Source organism: Phlebotomus argentipes, unplaced genomic scaffold (genome assembly GCF_947086385.1).
Source record: "Phlebotomus argentipes unplaced genomic scaffold, Phlebotomus argentipes genome assembly contig_32, whole genome shotgun sequence".
NCBI lineage: Eukaryota > Metazoa > Arthropoda > Insecta > Diptera > Psychodidae > Phlebotomus > Phlebotomus argentipes.
In genome coordinates, this window is record NW_026776187.1 from 2,322,356 (window position 1) to 2,347,080 (window position 24,725).

General features: G+C 36.3%; 1 protein-coding gene across 6 annotated transcripts in view; it reads left to right on the forward strand.

The window, feature by feature from the left end:
- The window catches only part of LOC132264302 (potassium/sodium hyperpolarization-activated cyclic nucleotide-gated channel 3), a 61,438-nt gene that overhangs the window by 10,118 nt on the left and 26,595 nt on the right, over positions 1 to 24,725 (forward strand). For 3 of the 6 annotated variants that reach the window (XM_059764431.1, XM_059764435.1, XM_059764433.1), the window contains exons 3-9: positions 14,630 to 14,795; positions 15,549 to 16,294; positions 22,472 to 22,643; positions 22,717 to 22,955; positions 23,034 to 23,197; positions 23,303 to 23,439; positions 24,665 to 24,679. In XM_059764431.1, the coding sequence (XP_059620414.1) occupies positions 14,630 to 14,795; positions 15,549 to 16,294; positions 22,472 to 22,643; positions 22,717 to 22,955; positions 23,034 to 23,197; positions 23,303 to 23,439; positions 24,665 to 24,679 (1,639 nt within the window). The remainder of the gene's footprint in view (positions 1 to 14,629; positions 14,796 to 15,548; positions 16,295 to 22,471; positions 22,644 to 22,716; positions 22,956 to 23,033; positions 23,198 to 23,302; positions 23,440 to 24,664; positions 24,680 to 24,725) is intronic. The other 3 variants (XM_059764434.1, XM_059764436.1, XM_059764437.1) reach the window with 2 other exon arrangements.

Sequence of the window (24,725 nt, forward strand, 5' to 3'; positions counted from 1 at the left end):
CCACACTAATGTAGTGAAGATTAATTTAAATAAAATACAGGTTCTCTTCATTTGGAAAATCAGTCCATGGTAATTTCAATAGAAGCATTAATACATAATATCATATCATGTGTGCTTATTTATTTCTATTCAACCAACAGTAGTAATAAGTCATTTTGTTCAATGAGATGAAATTAAATAATGTCAATGTCATTAACATCTCTTAACGTACATAACTTGGTGTCGGTATTTCTCAGCATATTTATCTTGTACATCTTATACATATGCACAAGACGGTATTTCTTCTCCCTTGAATTTAATGTGAATCGATTTTGCGCTGAAAAGCTTTAATCACCATTTGAATTTTGGGAAATAAACATGCTAATATTTATTCAACGATGAATTTGTATTTTATTGAATCTTTCAATAAAGACGAATAAAAGTGAAATAATTTCTTTCCAAATTTAAAATCTTTATTTGAAGCTTCGAGAAAAGTATATTTTTTTGAACGAATAGCGGGAGGGAGATTTTATTTCATTTGGCAAGGGGAAAACTATATAATTATTGTAATGAAAATTGATTTTTAATCAAATTCTGCAACATTGTGTTAATTATATTAATCTAGATAGACACATAATTGTATACGTGGAATATTGGGTTTGGTTTTTTCGTCCGGAGACAGAGAGTAATTATATAAAAGCCAATGGTTTAGCATAACTTGCTTTTAGAGCTCAATAATCCTCTCATTTGCAAATGGATTACAATTTTTGTGGCTCATATACACATAGTTGCGAATATTATTTTCATACCATGAGAATCCGCAATGTTCATTGTTTCGCAGAAAATGGCATATCATCATGAAACCTCTGCAATTGTCCATCCCCTGTGAAATGAGAATTAGCCTGTGTGTTTGCATACAAAGTGAGAATTACTGGTCGTGGTTAGGCTGACTATTGTTATGATTATTTCTGCAAATATTGTTTTCATTACACTCTCCCTTCCAGAAATTCTTTCATAGCTGGGCGTTTATTCGTGTGCCCTTCTTTGACTACAAATTATGCTATTACATAAATGGGATGAACTAGTAACAGAGTGTAAATGGTGCAATTAAGCTATTTAAGAACATTTACATGTGCATATGCTTTTGGACGGTAGAACTATATATTTCATTGCGAGTGTTGAGAAGGACGAAAAGTTTGCCGTTTAAATGTCATCATAAATTGTAACTCATTACTTTAACTGTAAATAACAATGTATTTTCTTCTTCTCATACTTCTTTATATGATTTTAATGAAAATATTTAGTTATGGAAAATATTTAATGTAAGCCAATTTCAATTATTGGATGCGACGCAGCACAATATTGAATTATTCTTCTCCATAAAGACATAAAGAAGAAGCGGGAAAAGGTAGAGATATTGTATTAATAAACTGCCATGAATCATATATATATATAGAGTAGTTTCCCATTTTCGCAATATGTATCTTTCTATTGTTCCTAAAATTAAAACATATCAACTCAAAATTCTTCCACCTTTTGCTCGATACTCTGAAAATTCTCACAGTAAATAATTCTTTCTCTCTAACCTGCCTAAATTGCAATATAACATATATAACAATTTATCCACTAGAGGTTATTATTCAATTCAAAAGCACTTGAGCAAATTTATACGTTGACTCAAGTGTGGTGCCTATTCTTCATAGATAACGATTATATTAGATTGTGCTCAAGATCTTTCACGCCTATTCTATCACTTTATACTGAATGCTCTTTTATTGTTCCTATTTTCTCACTGACATTCTGTATTCTCATCCAGTTCTTCTATGTTATATTTCTTCATATTATTTCATTAAAAACTGGGGATAGAGTGCGTGTAGTGGTAATAAATGTGGAAAATACTGAGAAAATTGCATGACTATTTTATTTATTTACACATATATGTATGTAATATGCATACCATTTTTAGGGAATCTCCAGGGACTGTTCAAAATTACCTTTCTGATGATATTTGTCGACAGTTTACATATTATTGGTTGACGTCTGACTAAAAAAGTATGTTTAACATTTCATATGCGAGTCAATAGACCTTCACGCAGTGAAGTGAATTAATAAGTAGATGAAAGAGTAAACGAGAGAGTGTATAGTGTACAAATGTGAAGGACCAAGTTTACTTTCGCTTTAATTTCGATTCCAATTTTCCGCCACTTTGCCTCTGTGAATTTACCTAGTCACTCTGAAGTGAAATGGCGAGAAAAACAATTACAAACTGTATCCTCAAAGCCACAAGGCAGCAAAATTGTTCTAACTGTGCGAAAATACACATCCACATTGCGAGCTTCCCTCGAAATGTGTCATTCGATTTAGAATGGCCGTACTATATAGAGTGAAATTGCAGTGTTACTTTGAAATATTCTGAAGACGCTTGTTTTTTTTTTTTGACTCTTCACGTTACTTCGCATAGGGATTATGTATATATACATTTATAATAAGTAGGTTTATAAACAGGGATTCACTCTCGACCTCTGTGTGGCGGGGATGTCTCATAAAATGTCTCAGTGAAGCTTAAAGGGTAATTAGTTAAGAGGTGAAATGAGGTGTATGATGTGAAGGCACTTCAAGAGGCCAGATGAAGTGGCGGAGAAAAAGGAGTGAGGACTTTAGTTGTGTCCTTTCCAAGTGTTATGCATTTTCTTACTGCCAACAAGTTTACACAGCCAAACCACATGTTAGAGCACATCGCGAAGATCCCATACACTGTGTGCTTCTCTTTTCGGAGGCGAGCTGCTTTATGGCAGGAACGCAATGGGGTTGGGGGCGCCATGGTATTTGTCGTTGGGGTTGAGCTCAAAGGGTTTCGCTCCTTGCCATCATAAAACACTGGAGAGTATGGCTAATGAAGTTCTCCACACCAGTGGCCCCAACATATGATACAGAGAGAGAGAGAGTGGGTGCCAAATTTCGCTTTTATAGCTCTCATTGGGGTTGGGTCATAAAAGGCGAATAGTGGCAAGAATGGTGTAAGTTTTGTATACTCATTGATAAAAGGAGTGCGAGTGTGAGAAGGGATTATTCACAATGAAATACAAATACTCCAAGTTGTATTTATATTCAATGCTTGTGAAGTGTGATAAGTCGATTTTTTTTTCTCTTTTAGTTTTCCAAAGAAAGTTTTTCGATTCGCGCAACAAATTTTTGTATATTTGAAGTTCTCGTGAGCACTTTCATAGACAGTTGACTGTGATTTCTCAGAAATGATTTTCCAATAGCTTGAATTTTATACAGACATGCTGAATTTACAAACATTCCACATAAATCGCTTCTGTCAAGTCACTTGGTGTATGGTTTTGAATGTTCTGTTTCTCCGGATTGTGGAAGTTTAAGTTAAATATACCGAGACAATGCCAACATAGTTGTGAATGCCTATCGACTTTTAAGTAGGATTTCACAAGTTCAACAAAATTTCCATTGATTCAAGGCGCAAATTCTTCCAAGAAACCATCATGATGCTCAATTAAAATGCGATCTCTTGAGAGCTTTTATCCACGTTGTCGCTTCTCAAGCTTCCTCTCTCTCTCTTTCTTTTTTGCCTATTTCTTCCATTCAGCCGTAGATTTAATCAGGCATGACGGAAGATGATATTCATTATATGAATTTAATTGACAATTAAATTCGCTCAGTCACTATAAGCGAGTCTATGGAAAACGGCGAGTGGGAGAGAAAGAGAGAGAGAGAGAAACAGAGAAGAAAATGTACTTCGCGAGAGGAGAGACTGTGTGGAAATGAGCGAAAACATGGTATGAAAACGTGTGCGCGCCGAGAGATGGAGGAAAGAGAGAAAGTATAGATGAAATGCTTTGGTACATGCCTGGCCACACAAATAATCATACAACAGTTGTGAGACTCCAAAAGCACCGTGTGGAGCAGCTTTGGCTGCCGCATGCTATATAGTATTTGGCATTTGGGTGGGGTGGTCTGGTGCTCTGTGTGTCGTCAGTTTAGTTTGCAAAATATAAACGTACAAGTGTGTCTCGTGCTTGAGCATCTCTCCCGGTGCCGTGGTATTATTTTATGTGACAAGGCCTCTCAGACTTGAATTCTGTTTGTCACTTCAGTTCGCTTTCATATGTTGGCCAGTGAATGTCCATTTGCTTCATGAATAATTGCTTGAAAATCGCACGGCAGGCGAAAGAATATCACTTGAGCTGTGCTGGATAACTTCTCACGATTATTTGTCAAAAATTGTTGAGTGTGTACATATATCGTGTGAGTGTTTTTATTTCCCTATTTTCTCTATCTCTCTAAAACCCTCCCTGAATAAAAAAAAAAGAACTATATATCACACACAGTGCGTGTTGTTCTGGTCTGTACGTTGAGTGTGCGAAAGTGTGTGGAAAATATTCTCCTTAAAAGGATTAATTTTTCGGTCCGTAAACATTTGGAGGAGAAGAAGCAATAAAAGTGATGATTTCGATGATTTGTAGAGTGTAAATTTGCCATAGTGTTTATCTCTACACGGGAGAATATAAATTTCGGCAATTTCATACATAAGAAAAAATATATATATAAAAATTTGAATGTCATTCTGTTGCAGGAAAGTTAAAAATTTTCAATTTTAGCATTGCTTTAGTGCAAATAATAGGGAAATCTTCGACCAATATGTATATATATATAAATAAATAACTCATAAGAATACTCGTAAGAAAGCACCAAACAGACCTAATAAACTTTTGTGAATAAATTCTCGTGCTAAGAGAACAGATTCTGAAATTCTAGATACACACGTAAGTTTACTCATGTTGAACTTTACATCCATACTTTCAAGTTTTTGTTGTGTGTAAAGAGATTTAATTAAAGAAAATATTCATGCTTGGTCACTGTCCAACATTAATTATTTTTTTATTTATTTTTCGCTTAGTCTAATTAGATGGTTTCACTTCTCTGTTTCTCTCTCTCTTTCGCCCACTTTAAAAAGGCGTCCTGGAAAAGGAAGAAAAGGCGGAAAAATTAATTAAATTTCCAGCACAATTCATTTCACTCCATTCTATATGCCGGTGACTTTATTTGCTCAACTCAGAAGAAATGGAAACTTTGCAGAGTAGCTTTCGCTCTGAGATTGTGAATAAGTATAGACGTGTCGTGACACCTTGCATAATAGTTAAGGTTAAAGTGAATGTCTTGCGAGATGTCGAATAAGAAGTGAGTGTGATTATTTCGGGATAATGAATATGTTATTCATTCGATTTCCAGAAATATACCTACATAATTTGGGGGACAATTTTCTTGGCCAATTCTGTGCTCCCCTTGTTTTCTGCCAATTTAACAAATCAGCAAGAAATTATGGTAATTGAGTCTTCGAATGGAAATAATTAAGTGTGTATTTAAGTGCCTTTTGCATTTTGGATCACTTAAAAAGTTTTTTCTCTGTGAAATTGAATTGACCAATAAAAAAAATCAATTAGAAAAATGTGAACTCAGAAAATTGATCGAGTGGTGCAAATTAGAGATTTAAGGAATGGAACAACGATATTGGCACGAGACAGTTACATTACAGCTAATTTAATTGGTTGTGGGGACGTAAGAGTGTATTTTTCCGGGGCACTTCCGACGATTTTCGGTATAATACAGAAGGCTTACATATGTGTATACATTAGGCGAAGGGAGGAGAATGAGCCAGGATTGAAGCATTTTTATGGGGTTCCTCTACACTTAAATTTACGACACGAAAGTAAATTTGTGGTTTTTCCGCCACTTTACTCCTTATCGCATATATCATTCAATATAACAAGCCCATCGACCGACATGTTGTGCGGAAGAAAATTAATTGAAATCTTCTAAGAACTTTGGCTGTGCAATCCGAAATTGCGAAATATATTCGCGGCTGATTTTCCAACCACCACAGATATTTCATTATCCCAGAAAACCCCATTGGGAATTGTTCTATACACCTTCATTCGTTTAATTACCAAACCACAGGCTTTGCTGTTGTCATTATCCTCGAGGTGCGGATTTTGCCGAGGTAGACAATGGAAGAAATAGAATGGAAAGTGGGCAAAAAAAAGTGCTACTATCAGATTTACTTGGATATTACGTGAAAATTCCGCTTACATGAAATTAGGGGTTTGCCGTGGTTTTGGGTTTTGGGGGAGAATTTATTAAATGCTGTGGTTTTGTGATTTTATTGAATTTAATTATATGGTTTTCATTGAAATACTAAATGAAAAAGTTCTTTATGATTATATGTGAATGTGAAATTGAAATCATATTTTTCAAAACTAATTAGTTTTGAGTTTTCACGAGTGTTAATAATAATAAATTTCATTTCGTTTAAATTTTGGAGTCTTTGGGAATGCAAATATTTTCGGAAAAGCTCCAAAATGTGTGACAATTTAAAAGCTTTTCGCAAGGTAATAATATGTTGCGTCCCAACTTTAGAAATAGTTCATAGAGATACCGAAATATTTGGCAGAATTATTTGCCATGCAGAATATTTTAGTATACATGCAAAATAGTGCAAACAATGTAAATTCAAATTGTGAAACTATTATTTGCACTTTCTATCGCGCGACTTTCAGCTGGTGATGGTTAAGAGGAAGTCTTTGAGCAACAAGAATGACGCACTAAAATGACAGGAAAAATAACTCCAAATATACCACAATCGATGATATTAATTTGTATTTTAATGAAAAATATATATATTCTATTAGTTTACATTGTGGTTAACATTTTAAACCATTGAAATATGTAATACATGAGTGTATTTTAATAAATATTCAATGAATAATCCCAGAAGATTGGCCAAACTATAATAGTTTATCACATACAAATTCTAAATATTTATACAACATGGCTTTTTAAGCTTTGTTATAAAAGATTGATTGCAACCGCATGAATGTTATTTTGCTCACGTTCAGATGTTCAACAAAAATCTGTCACAATGTGTGAAATTGTTAATCAATCAAAAGTGACCTATTTTTATTTTTGATGTACAATGCAGATAACTGCGAAATTTTTGCGGGTGCTATTTTGGAGAAGTTCGTGTGTGTGTGCGAGTGTGTGTAAATTGCCCAAAAAACGGCAAAATGCCAATAACTAGAATCAAGACTAGAATGTAGTTTATTGTCGTTAACATACTTTCCTTGTTGGAGCGTTCTGGAAAACAGCTGTAGGATAATATTGCTTTTTCATCTCTCAATGATATCCATTAGTCCGCGACAGCGGAAATTTCATTTGGAATATACCTGAGTGCTCTAGCGATGGAGAATTTTCGAGAGATATTGGCTCATTTCAATAGGAACTCTCGTGGCAGCGACAGGAAATTTTATAGAAACATTCTAGCGACAGTGCTTCTCGGCTGGGTAAATGGGAAAGTGCACGAAAAAAATGGTGAATGACAAAAGGGGTAAAGGAAGAGAATGGAATGGAGAATTCGAAAAACAGTGTTACACTTTCTCAAATAATTCCCATTGCTTCCCACATTATAAAGGAACATGGCTTGAAGGCAGTTTGACAATGTATAGAGATAGATTGTCGTATCAGGGACTCTCTTCACATGCTCTGTCCTCTTGAATGCCACAGCGATATATGCTTTCACCTGATGGGCTTATACAGAAGGAAAGAAAAAATCAAATTACCCGATGGAAATATATAAATTTTTATCGTGGTATCCTTGTTGTATGCCAACATTTTCTGTTATTTTATCAGAACCAAGGAGTATATAATATGAACATGTGTATGTCATATTTAAATGTTCGATTATGAAAGTGCAGAGAAAAGTTCTGGGAAAGTTTGATCACAGGCAAATATTGAGAAAGGAGATAAATGTACTTGGAACAAACTTTTCTCCGTACCTTCTTTTACTTGAGATTTTGATTGATTTCTTATGAGATTTTGCTATCTATTGCAATAAAGTTTGATGTAAGAAAATAGAACATTGTATTATGTTTCAGGAAAGTTTTTCTTTCTGACGGATTATTTCATTATATTCTTGTTTGCTCCATTTTTTCGTTGTTGTTTCTTCTTTTTTTTATAAAATTAATCCCCGAAAAAACCGGAAAGAATTTTTGGCAATCGGAAAAAGCAAAATATGTTTATTATCTTGAAAAATAACCAAACATTTTGTTGCGGTTAAGTGGTTATGTTGTACATTCCGACTTCATTGTCATATGGCTGTGCATATGTAATGTGTAGTTATTCTAAAAAAAATATAGGAGAATAATAGTCCACACAATGTGCAGTGGCAGAGTGAAGTGGGAAAGTTTTAACATATTGAAATTCACAAAATAGTTTTCGCTCAAGTTCATTCCAGCGCGGTGGAAACCGGAAAATAGGTTGGGAGATTTGGAAGTTGGAACTTTAACATTCAGACAATGATTGATATGGATCCATCCTTTTCACCCCTATTCACTGGGATATTTGCTTTTTGGGCATCCTCGAGGAGTATGCCGTGTGCGCGCGGAGTGGGAGGATTTTATTTTGGCCAAAATATTATATAGCACAACACCAACTGATGCGGTGTGTAGAGGGATGTGCGGTGAAGAGAATGGAATTCCGGAAAAAGTGAAATTCACATGAGAGAGATTTAGTTTCCGCATGAGTGTGAATGATTCTTTATTGTCATGCCAGGTGGAAGACTCATTTTGTGGTCTCTCCACCCTGCCGAAATTGATTCTGCTTCCATTACCTTTTCAACTTAATTATGGGAAAATGTCTTACTCAATTTTCTCAATGTTTTCGTTGAGTTTTTCTTTGTTTACTGACAGAAATGTGATACTGTGCGACATGTATAAATTTGCAGTGCTCTTTTTGTCTGAAGCACAGCAAGGAGTTTTTGTAGTCACTCAGTCGTCAAATTCATATGAATAAAAACAACAATAATAATGATTTTATTTCGTGTCGTATATATTTACAATTGAACAAATAAAAAAAAACTTCAGGATATCCACTAATTTGAGCAAGAAATCTAAAATGCATTAGTGATTAATATTCATGGGGATTGAGATTGACGTTCTAATGTTTTGTTAAAAATGTTTCGGTACAGAATTTTTTTGTGGTGTATGAATGCACAGTAGCCTCAATGGTATTACCTGTCGGTATGGAATACCATATGAAGCAATGCAGGGTGGCATCTGTACATATGTACGTAAGAGAGAGGGCAAATGGTGCTGGTAATCCATTAACCCAGATCCTATGTGTGTACCAGAGGAAGTTGGATGGAAGACAGAGTGAGAGAACTGGAGAAAAAGCTCCGGGATGAGAAAGGGAGCTTGCGACGGATGAATTGCTAAATCTGCCACAAAGTGGCGAAAGGGGTGAATGACTAAAGTTAATGTATACATATATGCAAATGCGATAGTACATGTTGTGCAGAAGAATGAGAGAGGACCTTCAAATATAATTTGCTTGCTTGGCATGTGAGCTGAAGAGAGTCAGGAAATAGTGTCTGCCTCGATGTTTGTGACAAAAGAGATGAATGAGAAATTGCCATTGTCTCAGCAAGGTTACATTACAACACCAAACAGATTGTCTGTGTGGGTGGGGAAGGGTGTGAATTAATTAAAATTAAAATATCGTCTGCCTAATATATCGCCTTCTCTCACATTTCCCCTCATGTGAATATTAGATATACAGAGAGGCATTGCACAAAATACACTTGCTGGTAAATTGTAAATGTAAAATATTCCTGACCGAAAAATGGAGAAAGGATCTGGCGAAAAGTGGTGGTTGGGTTGAGAAAAGGGCTGCCAAAATTGAGAGGACCAGGTGATTTTCATTTTAAGTGAAACTTTTTTCCCTCTTAACGCCACTCTCTGGGTTAAATCCTAAATAAAGGGGCGAATTTGATGGGGGAAAATGTGCTCTTTTGGGAGATGGAGAAAGCCGCAGACATGGCAAATGAGCTTCTCCTTTTCATTAATAAAATAAAGTCATTAATAAACAGCAGGAATATAATTTCAAAAGCAGTATATTTTTGTTTCCCAAACAACACTGATGGTGAAATTTCCGTTTGAAGGCTATCCTTAACGTTTTGCATTTTCTCGGATAGAAATTCTTTTGCCTTCAGCCAAAAAATTATGTCATGTGAGGAATTGCATATAAATTTGCCACAAACAACAACAACCACACTCAATGATTCATATCACTGGCAATATCTGATGAGCAAATGAGAATATCCCATCCAATTGGATATCGAGATTTTGTCATTAAATATTAAATGTAATCCCGTGTAGGATGTTATTTGGTATTCAGTGAGCAGAAATGCACGCTATAATGTAAATAGGGGGTGAAATTGAAAAAGTATAGCGTGATATTTGCATTGCAAAAGCCGTGAGATAATGAAAAATTAATGTATATATTGTTTATGTATTTTCTACATAAGGAGAGAGTGATAATCAATTATGTCTGGCTAGCAGTTTTAAAAATAGGTTTAAAAATTGTGATAAACTGAAATTTCTAAATAATTATTCTCAGCGGTTTAAGTTGATCTCTTGTGGCTGGGAAAAGCTTTCTAGCTGCTTCAAAATTTATAGGGGATGAAGAAGCAATTGCTCGTGTGGTCTTTATATTTGATCATATGTGGGAAAATGTGTGTAAATTCCCACTTGACAGAATAATGTGACAACGAATACAAACAATAAAACATTTCCCTTGAGATAATTTCTCTTTTAAATATTTAAGTATACATATCAAGGGAAATGTAATGTGGATTTCACGATGGAAAATTGTTCCGCATCTCGTGAGGCGGAATGAGTTCCTTTGCTTTTGGAAGGGGGATGGAGTGAATTTTATTTATCGCCATTTAGCCTTCTCCTCGGCTGTGGAGTGGTGGTCTTTTGGGGGTGACTTTCACTATTTATTCGCTGAATGGTGAATATGTTGAAGGATGATGTAAACAAAATATGGCATTTCCGTCATATCATCTATCTCCACGCACATACATGCGTAATGTACATAAATATACAAGCGGAAAATTGGTTAGTGTTTAATATATAATAAATTCAGACTACTTCTCCGTTGACACTGAAAGGAAAGTGTGTGGTGAGGTTTGTGTTTTAGTGTTTTGTCAAGGGTTATTCCTCGTCAGCAAGGAATTTTAATCATCAAGTTACATGAAGTGACCCAAGCGTGACAACCATGATAAGTTTGTATCCATCTGAATCATCTTAAAGTATTTTTGTTGTCCTTGCGAGATGGCAAGACATGATAGTATTTGCGTATCATGGAGATTATCATGACATTCTCGCTCTCAATTGGACAAAACACAGAGAGATTTGTGTGGTTTAAAACTCAAATTTTCACAGTGTTTTTGTGTTTTCATTTTGCTTGTAATACTCTGGCGAAACATGGGCTTTTTTCCGTGGCTTCTGCTGGTACGTGCACATCGTCTATTTTTAACCGTCGACCATGTGATATGGTATAATTTATGAGTGGATGGTATAGCACAATTTACCCTCTCTTACGGTCAATTGGCTAAATAGTTTATGCTTATGATGACTTCACTCATATATTTTATTCCAAAAATCTCTGAATGTCTAGTCCAGCGGAAATTATTTTGCCAATTCTCAATTCCTCCGGTCACTTCAAATGGAATTATCCAAATCAGTGGTTATTCATCTTCCTCTCTGCCCTTGTGAGGTCATTGCCCAATTTAGTCAATAGGATATTGTTCTCTTAAAATGAATATTGCGCTGAATTGAACTGGGCTCTTTTCCTGTGCCTTTTGTGTGAGCGAAGAAGAAGAAAATATACGACATTAAAGCGTATACGAAGTTCTCTATATATGAATGTGCGGCTCAAATTTTCCTTCCTCAATCTCAGGGGTTACATTGACGAATTTTCCGGGAGGCTTCACCCCATCATTCAATGCACAGCCAAGAAGTGAGAGACCTTCGCTGAAAGTTCCCTTGGTGTCGACAAAATGTGAGAGGCGGATGACTTCTTCTGTCCGTTTTTCGTATAACGAAGAAATATACCTGGCAGGGAATTGGTAAAATTTTTAACGACATGAAAACTTCCTGTCGGGATTTTTCCCCACTTTTTTTTTGTCATGACATATTTTGTGGCAATTGTGGGAAACAAATTTTTTTCTTTTTTCCTTCTTCGTGGAAAGGTATGTTGAAGTTTTCCGCTTGACAGGCTTCACACATAAACTCTTGAACTTTTCACCACAATCAGCTGGCGGTTGAATGTGATGTATGTTTATTTTGTTATTTCATACACATAACGTACGTACATAATAGTGGGGAGGGCATTTTTCAGGAAACATGGAAGAGAGAAATATATGGCAGAATACATAGACTTTTTCACTGTCACGCTTATTTCATCGTCACAAGAGACTCCTCAACAATCGTGTTGATAACCTTACGTGCTAATTTATTTCAATACTGCAATTTGTAAAGAAAATTTAAACTCGTTTGAGATAACATTATTGACCTTGACCTCATACAGCATCATACCGAAATTGAGAGACATAAATTGTAAACTATATGACACATGAATTGATGGAAAATGCCTCAATATAACTGAATTGAATCATGCAATTCACATTCTGAGCGTGCATTTATTCATAAAGAGAAAGAACAAAGTCCCTCGCAATGTCGTTTGCTGAATGGAAGAAGATTTGCGTCAATTTTTTAATTAGCTCAAATGTTGTGTGTGACTTTGCCATTTAAATATGTCTCAACTCAACAGTCCACGGTCAATTTTCTCATGTAAATTCTGGGGTGATGAGGTTTTTCAGAGAGTTCTCTCAAATGTGTGTTCAAAGAGAAACTTCTCTCCAATATCTTGATAGTTTTAGAGTATATGCGAGAGTCGGATTTCTCATGAATCCATTGAAAGTCGTCAGGCATTTCCTTTTTGATACTCCTTTCCTTTCCACCCAGTGCGTTTGGCGTTCTGTAAACAACTCCACATGTTTATAATAGGCTTCACATACATATGTCTGGAAAACTTGAACATTATTTACACTTTAGCCATTCTATTCAATATGTATGATAAAATGAGTTGAAGAAAAAGTGAAGAGTCCCAGGAATATACATGTATTTGAGAATCTTTTATTCATTCAGTGGATGTATCGGGGGAATGTTGTGAATATTTCCATATCGTCTGTTTCAATGTCTCTTTTTGTGATTGTTTCTGGACATGTGTGTGGAACTTGTGTGTTGCAGAAAAAAAGGCACAGGAGAAAATAGTTGATAAAATATTCAAGTAATACACATGGCGTATTATAAACATTATACAAACGGAGAAAAAGGAGGGAAAACATGAAAATTCTGCTTTTGACAGAATATGTTTCAGTTTTGACAAATTCTTCCATCTTTTTTCTGTACTTATTCGCATATCTGAGCGAGAGAGAAAAAAAAATTAATTCAATATGAGTGGAAAAAAAGTCCTTCTTTCTCTTAAATTTCCGCTTCACTTGGTCAGAAGGATGTGGCCCGTCTTTTGATATGCCACCTGGGAAATTTGGAAAATTAGTTGAAAAAATATTGTATATCGTGCTGAGAATTTCCCTCCAATAGTCTCTGGGTGTGAAAATGCCTCTTTACTTGAATGAACATACGAAATATTTACATTTCATCTCTCTCACATGAGGAATCATGGAAAGTGTATAAACGCGGTCGTACAACATGGGTTTTCTTTCGTTTTAAATTGAACACCGGTCTGACGTAATTAAATGCTTAAATATTTATTTGTATTAGGCCGGAATAGTATGTATGTACGCAGTAAGATGTCTATACGTCATCTTCCTGTATGGAGATATTGGTTTATCCACTCTCAGCTGGGAAGAGTCAAAATTGTGTTGAAGATGCTGCGATGTAAAAATAAAATCGCAGATTTTCTTTCATCTTGCATTATATACTTTTTTTTCTCATGAATTTTCTGCCGATGAAATGTGTGTCATTCTGTAAATATATTCTGTTAGTTTTTAAAATTTATTTTGACGTAAAAATCTTTATTTTTTTACCTCATTTAATTTTCTCAAATCTCATTTCTGTAGCTTTAAAGCCCTTTAAGCGTATTCAGTACACTATTTAGTTGCTTCCTTCGTCTCCTGTGATGACGATGAAAATTCTCACGGGATAAACTTTATGTAGTAGAACAGGAAATTTAAATTCCTTGTCATCTTTCCTCTCAAATATAGTGTAATGAACTTCTCTGCCAATGCATAAAGTACTGCAGAAGAAAATCTTGGCGGAAAAGTTACGGAGTAATCGTATCTTAACTTTCGGTGCTTAAACATGTTAGCAAATGGGAAATATTCCACGGACTTAGATGTCTTTTCCGCTTCTTCCTCACTCTTATTTTGATTCTCATTCGTCCTTTTTTTATTATTTACTCTCTGTCTCTGTGAAAATTTTGCTACGCTGTGCATTGAGAGCTTTGGTGGTTTTGTAGTGTTGGACTTTTCCTTCTTGGTCAATCCACAGGAATATATGTATACATGCAGCGTGTGTACATATATTTGTGGAAATCCACTGAGCTTCGGCTGTAGGCGCTTTTCGCTGAATGCTGTTTTGCTTGTTGTGCCTCTGGCATGAAAAATGCGCGCCCTCTCTTCTCCTTTTGCAAATGCCAAACGTGAGATCAGTAAATTACATTTTCTCTCACCTCGTGTACTTTTTTCTCTCTCTTCTTTGTATACTTCTAGCCAGGAAAATACAGAGACATCACACTTGAATCAAAACCAATTTCGCCAGTCTTCGGTAAGCGTTGGATGTAGTAACATATCTAGTAGTGAACAGTTTGGTGAGAAGAGCGGTGCTGGATCGAAGAGCTGCGATACGCTGATATGTGGTGGCGCATCGTCGGGACCGGTGAGTGGTGGTCGATTGGCCTTGTTCAGTAGCAGTGACGACGCGCCGACTGGTAGTTGTCTCCTGGCCAGAGATCAGCCGCGCTATAGTTCGGCGCGCCTGTTGCCCTCGCACTTCTCGCCGGCGGCCAGCAGCGTGTGCAGCCGTGTTGGCTATGAAGGTGGCGAAGTGATAACCACAGCCTCCAATACGACCAGCAGCAATTCACCACGGTTCGATGGTGATGAAGACGACGACACGCGTTTTCAACCCCAACATCACGTGCACGTGCAATTGTCCCAATTGTCTCAGCCACACCATCCGTATCCGTTGGCGCGCCTTGTGAGTGGCACAAGCGCCGGTGGGCTGAGTCAGAAAACCACATCTGTTGATAGCAGTGGCTGGCGCAACACGAGCTGCAAGAGCCTGCAGTTTCACAAGAGGAGCATCAATTCGACTGGAAATTTGGATGATATCAATTGGAGTGGCAGTGGCGGTCACTATTTAGCAACAGCCGCCACTGGAATTGCGGGGGGTGGTCACACAAGTGTAAAATATCGCGATAAGCACTCCACCACATATAGTACAAGTAGTAGTACATCGGGCCACCACAACTCATTAAAATCGTCTCAGATAGTGTGCAAGAAATGCATGTCAAAATCATTGAGTTGTTTAAAGAATGCACGAAAAAAGACAAATTTGTTTAAATTCCATCTAAAACCACTGAAAATATCCCAGATAACAGACAGTGATGCAATATCAATTTCTTGCCAGGTACCAATAACATTGGCACAATTTGGGAACTCAACAACAAATGGTACAACAACGCTTTGCAATGGGCAACACACATCAATTAATGCAAATCAATCAACGAATATATCTCAGAAAGCAAACTCACGTTATTCCACCTTGCCAAAAATTGGGACAGTTGCAAGTGGTGGTAGTACATTGAATGTGAGACCAAGATTGAATAGTAGTGATTCGCCTAAATTGAGCAGCAGCTGCAGTCGGAGCAATAGTAATCGCGAGACGAGAGAATACTACAACAGTGCCCTGGACGCGACCAATTCACAAGCATCATCCACGACGACGACAATCCGCAGTTCCACGCCGCCGCCACCGCCTTACGCCACCGTCATCGCGAGCACCACCGCCTCTCCTGCGGCCGCGCGATCCGCCACCAATAATAACACACCCACGACAACAAGAAGTGATATCTGTAGCAATAACAATCCAGCAAGTAGTGCAAATTCCCAGCAACAGGGAAGCAGTAGCAGTAGTAGCAACAACAGCTGTGGTGTCAAGAGTAGCAGTAAAGCTGTGAGCGATCCATGTGGAAATCGCAATATCGACTTCAATCGGCAGATCAGTGCACCAATTGAGAACAGATCGAGTTCCAGTTCTGTGAATAATATTAATCCTAGCCAAGTGAATTACTTTCCATCGTCAATCATTAGTTCATCCTACACGAATAGTTTGACGCGCAACAAGAAACACAGGAGTTTAAAATTGACTGGCAGGTAAATCCACCATTCCTTCCGTAGTGATTGTCTTCCTGTAGATTCTCTCTGATGATGGGGTGTTTCATGTCCATCATCTGATGTCTTAAGTGCAATGATGAGTGAATTTCACTCATCAGTCCTCGCATTTTTCTGTCTCCCTGCGATTAAATGTCACAACGGAATCAGAGGCAAAGGCAAATTATATCTTGGGCTCTGATAACATGCAGAGTGTTGAAGTATTGACGCAATTTAAGGCACACACTCAGACAAATGACAGTGCAAATAATCATTTTGTGGCAAAATATAAATTCATCTTGTTCCGCTGCTCAATCTCTCTCATGTCTAAACAGAGCTAAATATCTGATGAGAATGTTTATATGTAAATTGATCATTAAATTGTGTTCCGCCGTTTTAAGTTGCCTGTGTTAATTGCCTAAACGATGGTAAAATAGTCTCAATGGATTATATAATTTCCCTTGAAAAGTGCTCCATAATGTTTGAAGATGCTGGGATTCCGTTTCAATTTACATCCATTTCATCCAATTGCTTTTGGGCCACTTGAAAAGTCATTTTTCAGAATTTGCATATCATACAATGCGAATGGAAATGATGGGGAAGGATAAATCAAGAAAAACATTGTGTAGATGCAGTGGAATGTTTTGGAGTTTCTTAAGATGTTGAAAAGTAAACAGTCGCACTTCCTAATTTCGCATAAAGGAGAGTGTTCAGGCGTTATCCGTTTTTGGGCAATATTATAAGGCCTTGTGATAAAGTTTGGCATAACAACGGGCATATTCGAGACGCTTTTCTTATCTCTCAAGTATTTGCGAATTGCCTCTCGAAAACTACTCCGGAAGACGTGGGGGTAGATAGAGGAATTTGAAAATAATAAAAGTCCCTTCATGGATGATAATAAATTCTCCCTCTGACCATTCGACTGCGCGCCTCCTCCAACTGAAACTGGTCATAAATCAAAATTATCAATATATTTCTCAATATTATCGACTCCCGAGTGCTTTTTTCGCCGAGAGCTTTCCACTCAATAGAAAATATAGTGACTTTAATGGACTCCTTTTCCCGTCTTTCGCTGCCTTCTCTCGCTTTTTTTTCTCCCCGCTCTTCTCCTCATAATTCCAATGCCCAGAGGCGTAAAAATATCAGGCGTGTATATGGCTTAAAATCGCCAATTTGTGCAAAAAGACATAATTCACCGTGAATTTTAAACAAGATGCCATGCGCCTCTTCTTGTGTTATTTGGCGGATTCGCGCGGCTATTTTCTGTTTCTTAATGGAATGCTTCTTTTATGAGTGCACACACGAGAGGGAAAGTGCGCGTCAGAATCAAATGTAGTGCGGACTGAAGAAAAATACACAAATGCCTCACATGTACACACACTCTCTGGATGGGTGAAAAAGAGAAACAATAAATGATGAAAAAGATTCACTCTCAGATATTTATACATGATGGAATTTATTTATAAAGTTCACCTAATAACCTAAATCTCTCCTCGACCTTTCCATCCCCAAACCTTCGCTTCCTCTTGTCTCGTCACACTCTGCTCAAAATCTCACACCCAACTTAGACGTTCGTTTCATGTGATTGTGCCATTCACTGGAATGGATCAAATTGATGTAGGGGAGATGTGCCTAATGTGGCGTCAAAGTAATGGACAATTTGTCAATCAGACCTTGGCTAAGAATTGAGTTACTGCTTAAATTCTTACTTCATTTCGATGATAAATGAATGTGTTGGTAACTGAGGCAGCAAAACTCTAAATACATTGGCCTCATCAAATTACACCACACTTCTCCTATAGCATCAAAAAGGAAGGATAGAGATCGATTTAGGCAATTGTTCAGAATTGTTTGGGATACACGTGAAACGCAATATAACAAAATTGAATAAAATACTTCAATTTCCATGCAAATAATATTCCTATTCAAAGAAGGAGAAACATTCTCAAAATTTTTCATCTGAAAATTGTTCCTCAAATTCAACAATTCTGCTCAAGAACTTAACTTCCTGGCATTTATTTTTCCTGACACAAAAGGAGCTTGATTTGCTGCAATTTTCTCGCGATTCCTTGCCATGTGAAGATGTATACAAGAATCTGGGCTGTGTGTATATTTTGATGGATAAGATATAAGCTAGATTTATTTTTCGTGTCCAAGAGGGCGCAAACACAAATTTACATTTCAGATTAGACGTTTTGTGGTGTGTTTTTGGGAAAAAGTTTTCTATGCACGAGCAGAGGCAGAAGCTCAATAAGTGAGAGAGATTGAACGGAGCGCGGTGTGGAGCCCACAAATGGGGAGTCAGCGTGGGCAGAAGGCACGATGAGATAGTGTTGGGTCGAGTGAGGTGAAAAGCGCAACATAGGAAAAGCGCAATTTTCTTCCAAAATTAAATTGTCCATGACACGAGAGGCCTTGAAGGCGGCGGTTTGGTTCTCTTTTCTCTCTCGCTGTTTTCAAAACTCTTTCCTCTTTTTGTGGCTGCGGCGGAGGTGACACGATGTGTTTACCATGTAGAATTTGTGCTGGAAATCCCCGAGTATATGGGATGTGATTTAAATTGTTTGGGGGCCCAGAAGACACAAACACACACACACAGAGTCACGTTGGAAATGGGCTCAATGGAAAGCTTTTTGAGATGTGTTTGAGGGTCTGAGGGTGGTGTGACCCACAGAACCAGAACCTCTGACGTTTTTACTGAATTCAGACCTCGAAAATATGCCAAATTTAGCTGTTCTATTGCATGTGATTTAAGTTTGGAAAGTTGTGCGGCGAGTTAAAAGTACTCCAAATTAGTTCCTCCAACCTTCTGTGGCCTTAACCCTGGAGGTATGAATGGAGTGTTACGTGAAAAGTGAGAATATTAGGGGGAGTTAATGAGTGGCTTTATTCTAAGTGTCTCCTCGAAATAACTTACTTCTAATTGACTTGCTCAACACCTTCTAATTTTGGCTAGAACAGCTTTGTTCGCTGCTATTTGCGTGAAATTCCTGAATATTGTTACAAGTCAATTAATAATAGCTCAATTATTTTATTATAGACAAGTTGCCTGTTGACAAATGACACCTCTTGTCTCACCGTGAAATCTCTATTGTGTTCTCCTCCTTTGGGAGCTTTTAAGCATTAGACAGTGTTATAAATTTGACGCTGAGCTTATAGGATGTTATAGAGGTGAGAAAGAGGATTTACACGGGAGAAATCATTAATCAGAGGTCACATGCAATTTAGTTTTCAATGAGAATTATCACTCTTCTCAATTTCACGGAAATTCTTCTTTTTTCCCCACTCTAGAGGTGAATTGATTTAATTCGCCTGGGGCCGAACTGACATGATAAAAATTGTGTAAATTATAAATAAAATTAACCAAAGCGACACAATTACATTTGATTGGTAATCTCTAATGGAGCGTTTCGCTTCTCTTTTTTTCACTTCGCTTAATTCGCTTTTTACCAATTGTATTGCCATTGATTTTTTTCTTTTTTGCAAATATCACTGTACGAGGCAATCGACATGTTCATCATGTCAAGGGAGAATTGACGTGAATGTCATATACATATTATGAACAATTCGCGGTGCGTTATAATTGGGAATATCGAATAAAGGCACAGATAAGCACCTGCCGTGAAGCAAATGGGATTTTTCAAACAATTGATAAAACACATGAAAGAAGTTCGATGGGAGATTGAAGTGCTCCTGAACATGGGATAAAAGATATCCCAGTCAAACACAAGTCCTCTCCAACTGGCCTATAAAATGGTAAAATGGTAAAAGTGGAGCGCTATAACTATCAAGTCCACGCTACGTTATTGAAATGTTGCAAATTACTCAACTTGTATAACGAACTGATTCATTTCATTCAATTGAAATTATTTAATAATTCACAAATGGTGCACAATTTGTTTCTCTCTTTTCATTATCATCAATTTGTGCTTTACAGAATGATGGCTACAAAATTTATTAACATGAACTGTAAATTAATCACTGTTTGCTCGTTCACAAATTATCTTGTCACAAGACTTACAATCAATCGTTTATTAATTCGCTGTATAGTGATATGTTTATAGGATACGCGCATAAATTGTCGAAATAAATTAAGAGTCCATTCTTTGGTGTATAATGAAGGCAATTTCCTTTCACATATTCTATAGAATGAATTTGTGTACTGAATGTTCATTTGGGGGGGAATATGAAGTGTTTTTAATAATTCTCGAAATTCCATTCTGATTGCTAATTACAATGTTTAGAGTCAATAATAAAATGTTTATTCAGATGGAAGCACTTAATATGATTGATTTAGTATAGGCTTCTAAATACTCCAATGTCTAATTGGCTATTCATGTGAGTTTATGGTGTAATTTTCTCAAGTATCAAGAGATAAAGTTTTGAATGGAAATCCCCCACTTTGTGGTATTGAAATTCTCAATTGATCTATTGACACGCTCGAGTGGAGTCAAAGATGGGCAAAATTCAAGAATAGACAAGTATAATCGAATTTCAATAGAACTTTCTGATTTGCCTGGAAATTTTTGTGAGTCAATCAAATATTGATTTTCTGGGTAAATGTTTAATTTCTTCACTGGAATTTTCTTAGGAATTCCCTCTTCTCACTCTCAATATTCAGGCACTTTAGAAATATTTCCTCAATTGCAATTTTAAAGAGGGCGTAATTTGCAATAACTGCTGTACTTTAATTTTAGTGCAACCACTTTTTCATACAGGCGAAGGAGCAGAAAAGTGAATTCCCAAGTTCATTATATATTTCTCGATGTAATTTCCATCAGCAAATGCTCCACTTTGCTTATGTGGAACAAGTTTAAACTCCTGCTCGCGAAGCAACCTCTAAAGATTTTGCTAAGATTACAACGAATTTACATATAGGATGGAGTTATTGAAATTTTCACAATAGAAAGCACTTCTGCATTCGATATTTCACTTAGAAATGCAAAATTTGACTATTTTTGGCTTTCAAAACCACCATGATAGCGAGAATATTCAATCTTCAAGTTCTCTGAAAAGCATCTATTTCGGGATTTTAATATAACTTTTCCTTTTAAACTCCCCGCGATGGCTTTAAATCCTATTGATTAATACAGTTTTTTTTCCATGAGAAACAAAAATTCAATCGATTTTCTGATTACTTCTTCGGAACTTTGCACGTGCTGAATTTGTAATAATTTAATTTGTCAAGTGATCTATAATAATTGGTTTACCACAGTGTGAAGTATGTTCAGATGGTTGTGCTTTATGGGTTACATATTGGGCACAATCTTATTTTACAAATTAACATTTCTACAACTTCACCATTGTCATTTCTAATGACATTAGTCACGTGTCACATCAACTGGGGGAATGAATAGATAAATTAAAGCTGAGATCCATGCGATTTTACAATCATTATCATGCATTCTGTCTAGTTTTCCTTCGTTTTAACGAAGTAATTGAAGTATGTGTCTTAAATTTTCGATGAGATAATTAGAAAAGTTAGGTTTTTTTTTAATTCTCAAGTTCGAGCTTTTCCAGGAAGTAATAAGACTCTGGGAAGTTTAGATTTAGTAACAAAAAAAAATAGAAAATTGATGCCAAAATTCGTTGGCAGGTCACTTGTTCCGCCCCAAAGTTCAGCTTAAAATCAAATTTAGTCACGTTCCGTGTTGGCACATCAGGAATGCCGAAGACATGTAAGCTTAGCGAAGCGCCCATATTTTTTTTGCCGAAGAAAATTACTAAAATACAGTGAAAAGCGAATGGAGGAAGCGAAGTGAATAGAAAAGATATTTATGAATTATTATGGCGAAAGACGGAATTATATTCTATTTTAATATGATAAACTGTGTATTACAAGTTCAATCGATTTTTTGTTTTCTTTTCTGTGGTTGGCAACTGGCCAAGAAATTATGATTTAAGTGCAAAAGGCATCAATATAGTTTTTTTTTTCTTCTTCTTTTCCATAACCGTCATTCGGTTGAGTTGAATTTCATACATATTTTCTCTACACATAAACACGCATATATCGCAGAAATGTTGTTTTGTCCAAAAAGGCAGAAGAGGAGATAGAAAAATGGGAAATCATCCCTTTTGTTAATGGCAAATTGATCAAGAAAGTGGTGAAAATTTTCCTTAATAAATCAGATTGGCGCTTTTTTCTCGGTATTTATGCAATTTTTTCTCTCCTCTTTCCAGATTATTTAGTGCAGCTAGTTCCGATTCAATACGATTCAACTCTAATTTATCTAGTCAAAATGATAACGACTTGCGGATATCAGTAGATAATACGTGTACAGATTCTTTAGTTACTGCTCTAGATGATGAAGCCTTACTATTAACGGAATTTAACGAAATGGCAAAATCAAAGGTGAGTCAAGTGTTTGGAGAGACTTTATTGCACAACGTGATTATTTGTACTGTTTCGAATCCACGATATTTAGGTTCATTTCGACGATGTCTCTCTCTACGGCACGCCGAAGGAGGAACCACTACCGACTATACCGGTGGTGCCGGAGAAGACGTCATCGAATTTCATCAAGAACCAACTGCAGTCATGGTTTCAGCCTACAGACAACCGTTTAGCTATGAAATTATTCGGTAGCAAGAAAGCCTTAGTTAAAGAGAGAATTAGACAAAAATCAGCCGGTCACTGGGTAATCCATCCATGTAGCTCATTTCGGTACGTGATCGATCTGTGAAATTGATCTCCTCCCTCCACGCTCAATTACCATGAATTCTTCTCTCCTTTCACGCACAGATTCTACTGGGACTTATGTATGTTGTTGCTACTCGTTGCGAATTTGATAATTTTGCCTGTTGCCATATCTTTTTTCAATGATGACCTTAGCACTAGGTGGATTGCTTTTAATTGTCTAAGTGACACCATATTTTTGATAGATATTGTTGTCAACTTCAGAACAGGTAATCGAATTTTTCACACACTCTTTAGCACTTTGATTTCGAATTAATACAATCCGTATACTTACATGACTCTTCTTTGTGCTTCTCTTTGAAACCATCTTTCAGGTATAATGCAGCAAGATAATGCGGAGCAAGTGATATTAGATCCTAAGATTATAGCGAAACACTACCTTAAGACATGGTTTTTTCTGGATTTGATTTCGTCTATACCACTCGACTACATTTTTCTCATCTTCAATCAGGTAAATTGTTATACTTAAAATTTATTTCAATACTATCATCACAATTTTCTCTGCTGTGTTTATTTATTGTTTCACACATAAATATTGATTTTGTTGAACTGAAAAGTGTATAATTTGGTGAAAGATCCAAACTATTTGTGCTGAAAAAAGTGTGCTTTTATTTTAAAATATATATACTTCAGCATTTTATTAGGAAAGCGCGCGATTCTCAGCTTCAAACTGAAAAATCACACTTTGATCGTGCACTACACATTAAAATGCCCATAGATTAAACTTGAGTATATAATAACTTATCTTGAATTATTTGTATTTTTTCAAATAACCATCAATGTTTGTGGCTTTTGCGTGAATTCACTGAAATTACACACAACAAACTTATATATATATTGTGCTATATCTAAAGCGGGCATATGAGAAAGAAAAGTAACCGTGAAAATGTTGAAATGCGTTTAATATTTTTCCTGCAAAGCCACGCGGGAGAGAAAATTAAAGTGAATGAGCTCTTGTGGTGTTTAATGAGCTCTCGCGGACGAAGAATTCAGTGAAACTCGTGGGGAGTGTTCTTAAGTCTATTTTTTTTTTGCGTCTGACCATTGTTGTCTTGGCCGCACTGAACTGGTGGAAAATTAAAATTGAATTTATGACTTTCCCGATAAAAAAACCTCCACCAACCACTTGAACATTGGCAAAAATAGAGCCTCAGAGCTCCTTCTTTTCTTCTATTCTGTGTGAAATATATACATAATTTCCGTTTTTATTGCACTCAACGACAAACCATGGAAGAAAATTACATTAAGTCACTCATTTTAGCTATTTTGTTCGGTTTTTTTGTTACCTTCCTTTTCGTCTTCACAAAACATCCGCAGCAAAAATACACTGTTTTATTCAGTATCTTAAATTCCGCCGCCGCGAGGCAAATGGAATTTTCATCGAACACTGTCAAGCACTAGACCGGAACTTAGCGTCTTACACTATTTTTAGCATCATAGCAAAATTATCTATTTAGTTCTATATGGTAAATATACTCACGTTTGTATTATCTCTCTCTCTCTCTCTCCTTTACTTTGTGAATATTTTGCAAATTGCAAATTATCACTGTCAGAAATATTATTGCTAGGACAAATAAAAGAAATTATTTTCTCCACCATCACATTATCATGAAGAAAAGAAAAGAAAAAAACTAAATGTGAATTTATTTATTCTAAACCTTTTTTATCTTTTCCAGTACATAGCCTCATCGGTATGTTATTTTTTGTTTTGTATTGTTTTTATTCTTTTTCATCCCA